The 10,559-nt window shown below is 35.1% G+C and overlaps 1 protein-coding gene across 1 annotated transcript; it reads right to left on the bottom strand.

Annotated features, from left to right (window-relative positions):
* Window positions 1-1,102: 1,102 nt before the first annotated feature.
* On the bottom strand, window positions 1,103-3,285 carry LOC137729141 (uncharacterized). Its single transcript, XM_068467984.1, has 2 exons — window positions 2,953-3,285; window positions 1,103-1,824 (listed from the first exon to the last, which is right to left on the bottom strand). Exons 1-2 carry the CDS (start codon window positions 3,158-3,160, stop codon window positions 1,613-1,615), a joined length of 420 nt encoding a protein of 139 aa, XP_068324085.1. The 5' UTR covers window positions 3,161-3,285; the 3' UTR covers window positions 1,103-1,612.
* Window positions 3,286-10,559: the final 7,274 nt, after the last annotated feature.

Genomic DNA, 10,559 nt, shown 5'->3' with positions numbered 1-10,559 from the left:
AATAAAAGGAATAAAATTACAAGTAAAAGATAAAATGTAAAAGAATAAATTACCACAAGCATGAGCATGTGGTAAGAGGCGTATATATAATGGAGCACTCTAAAATGGTGAAACATTTAAAGTACCATAAATTGCTCCTTAAGAATTTTAAAATTACAATTGAACTAAAAGAAGTTAAAATATTCAACAATTCACTTAGTATTACGATCTAATGGCATTTCTCTTCACTTGTAAGTGAGAGATCTTATGTTTAGATTATTGCCAAATGCGAATTTGAACCACATTATTGTTATCTCATTCATTGTGAGTCTAAGCCTATCTCTTTTTTCTTAATGTAGATAATAATAATATCACGTTTTAAAAATAAATAAATAAACATTACAACAAAGATTAGTTTTGAATGAATTTAAACTTTATAAAAAAATAACAAAACCCCAACTAACGTGGGGTTTATGTTTAACTTCTAATTTATGTTCAAATGATTTTTTTTTTTTTTAATAAAAAATTTGGATTCTTTTTGTTTTTTTTTTTGTAAAAAGCCATAAAAACCTTAATTTAACATACAAGAGGCTAGTATATACAAAAACTTGACACGCGTTCTTCTTTCTAAAATGAGATGGAGTCGTTAATTGTGAAAGACCGTTTTAAGCCAAAATTTCATTATAAATACCGCATAGTATTAACTAAAGCTTTCATACTACTCAATTGTATCGATATTAAGAAATTGACTGAATAGATGAACTATAAACCTCAAGTTCCCTTCATTTCTGCATATTTGCTGGTGCTTTTCCATATAACTCTTCTCTTGCAAAGAAATTCAAAGGGCTCTAATTGTATGAACTTTATAACCTGCTATCCAACAATTCCCTGTACTAAATCTTCAACTCCTTCGCATAAATAACATGGAGCACTTTGACCGTTGCCTAGGGATAATCCTGCTATACAACTATTCCCACACGATTGGTGATAAAAATAAATAATGCTAGGAAGATCAACTTTTTTAAACCAAATGATGTAATTCCTTTCTTTTACTAGTGAAAAGAAATACCACTAAACTTTAAAACTAAATAACCATATCCTTCCACTTCGCACAGTTAATATATAATGGCAACAGCTTGTATTTGAGACGAATTAAGTCGCTCCACGCACGGTACGAACAAACTAAGGCCGCTAAAGGCTAGTACAACCCACAAAGTTTTCACCATAGTTTATATATATATATATATATGCTCTCTGGAAAAGGATCATCTCCATATCTCTTCCACCAAATCCACCCAATTAATCAATCCGGATCTTTAAAATTTGATCCAACGACCCTTTAAAAATTATAATAACTTTAGCCGTTAAATCAAATTTGAAGGATCTGGATTAGGTGATTGGGAGGATTTGGTGGACAATTTGAAGGATCCGGATTAGGTGATTGGGAGGATTTGGTGGACGGGATCCAATAGGTGGAGAAGGGGAGGGAGAGATCTCCGGCTCCCTTTCCCTCCCATCCAGTAGGTGGAGAAGGGGGAGGGGAAGATTTGGTGGAAGGGACTTCCCCTCCTCTCCAGTAGGTGGTGAAGGGGGAGGGGGAGGTGCCAGTGCCAGCAGTTTCCTCTTGTACAAGTTATACACCAGGCTTGACCATAGCTCTCTGTGCAACTATTTCACCAGGGTGGGCTACTTCTGGGTCCTCCTGACAACACCAACAGACTATTTCAGCATAAGGGCTGACAAGTACGCCGGATGGGACAAAATACGTCAAGGGGCAGGTTGCAACAGTGTGGTCATCCTTCCAACAAATTATACACGTACCATACTTCTCTGATTCGGAACCATCTGTGCCAAAACCAAAAAGGAAAAAGAAATAAACACCGCTGACCACACAACTTACGTTCAACGAGTAATCGTTTTCATTTTAATCCAGAAATGTATTGAAAGACAGTAAACCAATCGACAACATAAACAGAAACATATAAATTAACAGACAGATGAAATGACATGTCAATGATCGCTCCCATCAACAAATTACTAGTTACTTATATATAAGTATATAATCCTTTCTGGGTCATGCATCGCAATCATTCATGCACCAAATGAAAAGACTTGAGCAGCGAGTTATGCAACTTGAAAAACTTTGGCACAATATTTCCTCAACCCAGTGGCAATAAATCATCAGACCTCTCAACCTCTAGTTATATGAAAGCACTAAAGACCTAGAGGAAATAACATGCACAAAGGAGCATCTCAAGGCTCACAAGGTAATACTAGGAGCAGAAGGATAAATTTCACAAAACTTCAGCAATCAATTTGATTCCGACATGAAAAAAAACCACAATGGGTAAGCTAGAAAGAACTCATAATTAGGTAAGCTCGACATACCGACTCATTCATGCACCAAACGAAAAGACTTGAGTAACCAAGTTATGTAACTTGAAAAACTTTGGCACAATATTTCCTCAACCCAGTAGCAATAAATCGTCGGACCTCTCAACCTCTAGTTATATGAAAACACTGAAGACCTAGAGGATATAACATGCACAAAGGAGCATCTCAAGGCTCACACGGTAATACTAGGAGCAGAAGGATAAATTTCACAAAACTTTCGGCAACAAATTGATTCCGCATGAAAAAACACAATGGGTAAGCTAGGAAGAACGCATAACCAGGTAGGCCAGACATACCGACTCATTCCGCCGATTCGTGTATTGTAATTTATATTGAAAACACAAAAGAAAGGCAGTACTTGAAGCTAATTAGCAGTGATGGTGAAGTAATTGACCATTCTTCTATGAACAATCCAATTCAATTAAAGTTTAATTTGTGTAACTATTTTCAAATCTAAGAAAAATTGCTATATCAAACAAAATTTTATTACATACACCAAAAAGCAAATAAACACAAGTTTCGAACTCAGGAATTTAAGTATGAAATTAAATTTCTGGCACAAAAAGAAATTAAGCATACCAGAATCCGACCAATATTTTTCGTCAGGATCGTCCGCCTCTGGTCCTTGTTCCACAGCCGCCTCTGGTCCTTGTGCCTCTGCCGCCTTCGATCCTTGTGCCTCTGGCGCCTCCGATTCTTCTGCCTCTGCAAGCCGTGGTTTTTTAGTAGGCCGCATCGGTTCGTGATCAGGAAGGATCCGGCCGGATTCTGGTGTCTGGGGCGGCATGGGTGTGTCTGTGTGAATTGGAGAGAGAGATCGGGAAATCTAGGGTTTGCTCTTGCGGTGAGAGTGAGAGAGGTAGCGTACCAAATGCGAGAGATACCAACCTTTATCCTTCGTCCGAACTTATCTCTACTATTAAATAATGCAAGGGGAGGCCCACCATTTAACTCATCCTTAATGTCGGTCAGAAATTGAAAACAGGAGGCCCACCGACACGCGGAGCAAGAGCCGTTGGATTATTTTGCGTTACTATTTTTCAACGGTTCAGATGCTAGCAAGATTAGGTTAAAGTTTCAGATTCGTGTACTTTGTGTTTCCGCAACTCTGTCGGCCGCTTTGTATTTCCGGGCCGTTTAGGCTCAATTCATATGCATCGCTAGATATGAAATGAGAAGATCTGATATGAAATGTTTACTGGATGCATATATGTTCCAAAGTTTTTCCAATTTTATCATATCTCAGAAGGCATAAATCTGTTTTTGTTAATTTTTTTTTGTTCTTGTTTAATTTAATTTTGTTTTTTTTTTCGTTCAATTTACGAATCTAGTTGATTTACTTGTGCGTGTTTTTTTCTACTTTTCCTTTAATTCTTGTGTTTTTAATTTGTATTGGTTTGTTTTGTTTTATTGAATCTTACCCCTTCTATCAACAAATTCTAATTGATTTTTTTTAAGTTACAAAAGTTATAATTTTTTTTTGTTTGCGTTTGTTTTATTTTTGTCGTTTGATATTTTTTTTCAGTCTTGGAAATTGGTTGATACATGAAATCCAATTGCTGAAACGATGATTGTTTTGGATTGTGTTTCATTTTTTTTTTATTAATTAATTTTTAACAATTTTGATGTTCACACATTCCTACTTGATTTTTTTTTTTTTCATTCGGGCTTGATTTTCATTTGGTACTGATGCGTCAGAGGGAGGCCCAATTGCGAATCTGGCCCATGTGCCCATGTTCCTCTAAACCGGTGGAAAAGCTAAAAATTGTCGAAAGAAGAGCCAAATTAAAAAGATAAAAAGTTCTAAAAAAGTTTAGGAATCAAATCATTAACACACAATATAAATGTCGTTGATAATTTAAAGTCCATCTTAGTTTATCATTTACACACTACGCATGATTGCTAAACTGTAGAATAGAACACCGTAATTAAGCTAGATTTCAAACTTTCCTAGACATATAATATTGGGTAAATTACCCTTTGCATCCTCAAGTATGGGTGCAATTACAATTTCATACAATATCTTTAAAACATTTGAATTTCATACATTTGCTATTATTTCATTTCAATTTAGTACAACTGTCTCAATTTCTGTTAACTTTTTCGTTATTTATTTTTATTTTTTTTTCCCTAGGTTGCAGGTTGGCCTCGGGTTGGGGGGGGGAGGGGAAGACGAAATGGGGTTTTTTTATTTATTTAACTTTTTTAAATTAATTATTATTTTAAGATTTAAAAAATATTAAATGATTTTTTTTTAGTTTTTAAAAATATTTTATTATTTTTTTAATAGAAAGTGGGCCCCACCTCAAGCCACATCAACATTTAACAGAAGAATTGACAAACAATTGACGGAATGTATGACATTAAAACAAATTCGAAGATAAGGTATGACATTGAAACTTTTTAATGACGAGGTATGAAACTGTTAATGACCCAATAGTTGAGGTAGTTATATGTAATTTATCCTAAAAATTAATAAAAAAAAGTAATTTTATTTAGAAATGTTAATATAAAAAGGAAAAGAAATTAAAATATAATTTGTTTTCAAATAGTGGGTCCATACTTTACTTCTACACTCATCTTCAACCTCTTTGTCAACCCTTCCCCCTTCTACCCTAGCCTAAATCCTTCATCCAGCCACACGTTTATCTCCCTCCTCGCTGCCACACACTCGTCCTTCTCTCTCTAACTCAACCCCCACCTCACTCTTTCTCTCTCTCTATGCTTTCTGTAACTTCCAACAATGGCATTACGGTTAGTGACGCCGATTTCGAAGCTCCTTCAGTGCTCTAGCAATGGTCGTTCCCCCCATCCAGCCTTTTCGCAGCAGACTCTTCCTCGACGATTTCGTTGGCTTATACAGTAAATCGAAGCGGACCCGCAGGAAATTCGGAGCCGCCTTAAAGAGAAATAACAAATCTCGATTAGATCCCTTGTCGAAGCCTCCCTCTCTGCCTCCTGCTTCTGTCCTGTAGTGGTTGAATGCAGTCGAGCTTGTCCCGTCTTCTGGGTTGAGTTTGTCCCATCTTCTGGGTTCTTGCATAAGTTGTGTGTTTTCCTTGGGTGGTGCGGATCTGGGTTCTTATAGTTTGGTAGGTCGCAATGAATTTTTGTGATTTGAACCACTTTTCAATCTTTGCGTCAATTCTTTGAAATTCATATATTTTCCAGCATTCTTGTTTGTTTTGGATTTGCAATGGAGTTTCTGTATTAGTGCTTAATGCTAGCAAGGTGGAGACTTTGAGATGGGAGTAACGCAAGTAGAAAGGGAGAAAGAAGAAAGACAAATCACCACCATGTCGGCGCAAATCGTAAGAGGTAGAGCTGGTCAAGGGAAGCGAGGGAGTCGAGTGGCTCCTAGAGAAGAAGAGAGAAGATAGTGAGGGATGGGCGGAGGCCAAGAGAAGAAGAGAAGGGAAAGGGTGGGCTGCAGAAGGAGAGATGGGCACTTTCTATAATTAAAAATTATTTTATTAATTTTTAATCCACGTGGCACAAGTATAATGGGCCCGTGAGATCCACATAAGCAAATAACGGAAAAATTAACAGAAATTGAGACGGTTGTATGGAATTGAAATGAAATAATAACAAATGTATGAAATTGAAATGTTTTAAAGATGTTGTAAGAAGTTGTGATTGTACCCAAACTTGAGGGTGCAAAATGTAATTTACCTTATTATATTGCTCTTAACATAAACAAAGGATTTTAATCAATATGACATGCTAATGTTAATCTGCATTTTATGTAACCATCGAAGTCATAGCATTCGGGAAGTGGGCTATAAATGTTTTGACTACTATAATGAATTTTTAGTATAAAGAAGTATAACAAAGTGTGTATTGCGACTTTTGAGCTGAAAACTGCCGTTGATGCGTAACAAATGGCGCACAAGATGAAGCGTAGGAGAAGAACCTGCAAGGCTGCAACAAGGAAGCAACAGATTGATAAAAATCCTGAAACAAAAAAGAATGAATGTCACTTGATAATTCAAACTAGAATGCCCAATACAAATCCATCCAAACCTACTCAAAACAAGAGAATGCCTCATTCCAACTAGAGAAAACAAATTCAACTTGGAAACCATAATTAGCACCAAACCCAGATAAATTCACACAAATCATACAAAACCCACCTCACTTCTCACATAGATCTCAAATCATCAATTAATTTAAATTATGCAAATGAAAATAAGAGATTTACCTAAAACTTGACCGTGGCTAGTGGAATAGTGAGGGGCGACGGCACACGTTTTTCAAATGGCTGGACGGCAGTGGCACGAGAGAGACTCTTGCAGCCCTTGCTGTTGATTTTCGCTCCGCAATGGCAGAACAAAGGTTCTGCAGCCTGCAGTTGAATTGTATAATGCCTAAATGGTCCCCCGTTTATGTTATTTTCTTTTTAGGACCAACGAACCGTTTCATTTATTTTTCCATTTTAATCCCAAGCCCAAAACGACGTCTTTCGGCCTGAAGACTTAGAATAAAAAATGGGTCTTTTGATACGTGGGCCTTAATTTCGAATTTTTTGAACAAAAAATCTACAGTTTTTAAAATTTTAATCAAACATTTTTCTACTAATTTTTAATCAAAAAAATATAATTTTTATTATATTTAATTTACCCATTAATATCACAAATCTCCTAGAACCACAACAAACATCTTATCTTATCACAATTCGTTTGAAAAGAATTTTTTTTTTACTCAAATAACTTTTTTATTTGAATTCTAAAAATACTCAAACAACCTTTTAACATACAATTATGAGATACCAACAGGATCCTCTTCGGATCATTTTGATAAGGATTCTGATAATCCGTGAATCGTGTCAGTTCATCATATTTCGTGCAGTCAATATTTGTCAAGTACTATTTGTGGTTAATTTTAAATAAAAATATTTAAAATTATTTTTGACCGCACGATGTATGATGAACGAACACGATTCACAAATCTCCGAAATCCTCATAAAGAGAATCCAGCGAGGATCCGGATTTTAAGAGATATAACATGCACGCATATTAAATATTATGTACCAAATGATTGGCACATTATATAAATTTTATTTGGGTATGTATTAGTATTTTGGTACGTTATAAAATATTACTTTGGGTATGTTATGCAATTTTTTATTTGGTTCATACCAGGTTATTAGTACGTTGTGTTATCCTTATTTTAATTATAAAATAACTCTTTTTATTTTATTTTATTTATAATCTATATAAAATGATGGGTTGAAAAAAATATATATATATATATATTGCAACCAATTAATCTTCATCCCACTAGATATAATTGAATCCTTAAATTGAGAAAGATATAAGATTTCATAAAAATAGTAATAAATTGATTAATATTATTGAGAGCATTTTTTTATATGAAAATGAATTTAAAAATAAAAACTTAAGTTAAAAATATACCTGAAATATAGAGTTTAATCAACTATAAAAGCATTTTGATCAAAAGTTAGAAAGTAACAAATGTTTAATCTATAAACTAGCCTTCATGCATGCGCGTAATATTTTTTGAATCACGACATACTACACGCGACTTATACGTTTTAAATATATTTATATACGTAAATTGACAAAAGGAATGTCAAATATTTGAAGTAAATAAATAATTTTAGATCATGCTAGAAAAAACTCCTCATAAACCAATTAAAGCAGCTGAATTCTATAATAAAATCGGTCTCTTTAGAATTTACATTAAGAAGAGAGAAAGTAATATTTAATAAACAATTGATTGAATCACATTATTACTAACTCATTGTGAGGCTAAGCCCACCACCTCCCCCTTAGTGCAGATAATATCTTTTGTTAAAAAAAAAATATTATCTAACAATTAATTTAATCACATTATTATTCACGTGAAGATTTTTTTTTATAACCGGCATTACACACCTGTTAAGATGTTTCGAACGTGTTTAAAAATAGAGAAATTGAATCACATTATTGCTAGTCTATTGTGAAGTACTAAATTATAGAAAAAAAAATTAATTATTAAAAAACAAGGTTAAAATTACAAAATTACCCTTGTATTATTTTATGTATTCTTTTTTGCTGCTTTTGATTTTTTTTTTGGATGAGGGGCATTTTGGCCTTATTATTTTTTGTCGAAGCCGTGACCCCAAAGTAGGGCTCTGGCGCGCGTGCATAAGACATTTTTTGAATTATGACGTGCTACGCGCAATTTATACGTTTTAAATGTATTTATATGTGTAAACTGACAAAAGAAAAGTCAAATATTTGAAGTAAATGAATAATTTTAGATCATACTAGAAGAAACCCCTCATAAACCAATTAAAGCAATTGAATTCACATAATAAAATCGGTCTCTATAGAATTTGCATTAAGAATAGAGAAAATAATATTTAATAAACAATTTATTGAATCACATTATTGTTAGCTCATTGTGAGGCTAAGCCTACCCCCTCTCCCTTAGTCAAATTCTTTTTGGCAGAAAAGAACAACGTACTATGGGAGAGAGCCAAAATCTACATAGAAAACGAAAAGAAAAGATGGGTTGTGGTTAGGTTGTTGGGATATGCACAAACAGAATGATCCGGTAAAACTAGAGGCTGTAGGATAAGATTCAAAACATATTAAACCAAAAGCCAGTATATAATTTGTGCCAGTGTGAGATGATTCTTGACAACTAAATAGAATCCAATGAAACTGAAATTCACTTTGGAGAAAGAGTAAGTCGTACCAATGTGAGATGATTCTAACTGACGGGAGATATCTGATGAAATTCATCAAAAAACCACTCGGAGGAGATGAATTTTTGCAGAAGACGAAAGTGAGTTTGTTTACTTTTTGTATATATTGTGGGGATTAAGTGATGATTTGAGATCTTTAGAACGTGCGGTAAATGGTGGTTCATTTTCTAGTATTGGCAACTGCTGTTCTGAGTGGAAGTGTGGAGAGTTTTAGTTCCATCAAGAGTGGTTTTCTTTTCTTTTTTTTTTTTTTTACTTTTTTTTATATTATATATATATGTCACATCTCAGCCCGGGGTAGATCATTTCCTGGGCCCGCTCTACAACCGTAGCACGATATTGTCCGCTTTGGGCTTACCATTCCCTCACGGTTTTGTTTTTGGGAACTCACGATCAACTTCCCAGTGGGTCACCCATCATGGGATTGCTCTAGCCCCCTTCTCGCTTAACTTCGGAGTTCTGTAGACCCGAAGCCAGTGAGCTCCCAAAAGGCCTCGTGCTAGGTAAGGATGAGAATATACATATAAGGATCACTCCCCTGAGTGATGTGGGATGTCACAATCCACCCCCCTTAGGGGCCCGACGTCCTCGTCGGCACACACGCGGCCAGGGTTAGGCTCTGATACCAAATTGTCACATCCCGGCCCGGGGCAGATCGCTTCCCGGGCCTGCTCTACCACCGTAGCATGATATTGTCCGCTTTGGGCTTACCATTCCCTCACGGTTTTGTTTTTGGGAACTCACGAGCAACTTTCCAGTGGGTCACCCATCATGGGATTGTTATAGCTCCCTTCTCGCTTAACTTCAGAGTTCCTACGGAACCCGAAGCCAGTAAGCTTCCAAAAGGCCTCGTGCTAGGTAAGGATGTGAATATACATATAAGGATCACTCTTCTGAGCGATGTGGGATGTCACACATATATATATATTGTTTTTGTGTTTTTTTTTAATATTAAAGTGTGATGCAGTAGTTATAAGAAGATCGATCTAAGGGGTGACAATGAATTTTAAAGTGTGGGTGTTTTCATCCGGTGGTCTAAAATGTTCATGGTTAAGATAGACACATATGCAGAGCATTCCGTTTTTTGTAGATATTTATGAATGTTGTGATATTATTATTTTGACTTTATTTCTATGAGCAGTTATACGTTAACTTTGTGTATGAAGTGAGGATATTCTTAGCATTTCAAAATGTTTCACCATTTTGTCCTTCTCACTTTATATATTTATTATTTTTGTGTTTTTATTTTATTTTTTATGGTGAAAAGATTCGAGTGCGATGCAGTAGTTATAAGAAGATCAATCTAAGGGGTGACAATGAATTTTAAAGTGTGGGTGTTTTCATCTAGTGGTCCATAATGTTCAAGGGCGGAGCAATAAAATATTGTGAGCTAGCTAAAAAAAATTACCCCAAAATCAAATGGTTCTCTTTTTTTTTCGCTACTTATTATTGTATGCAAAACTTTATGTTT

Source organism: Pyrus communis, chromosome 3, assembly GCF_963583255.1.
Source record: "Pyrus communis chromosome 3, drPyrComm1.1, whole genome shotgun sequence".
NCBI lineage: Eukaryota > Viridiplantae > Streptophyta > Magnoliopsida > Rosales > Rosaceae > Pyrus > Pyrus communis.
The sequence above is the reverse complement of the archived record's forward strand: the minus strand, read 5'-3'. Positions and strand labels throughout refer to the sequence as shown.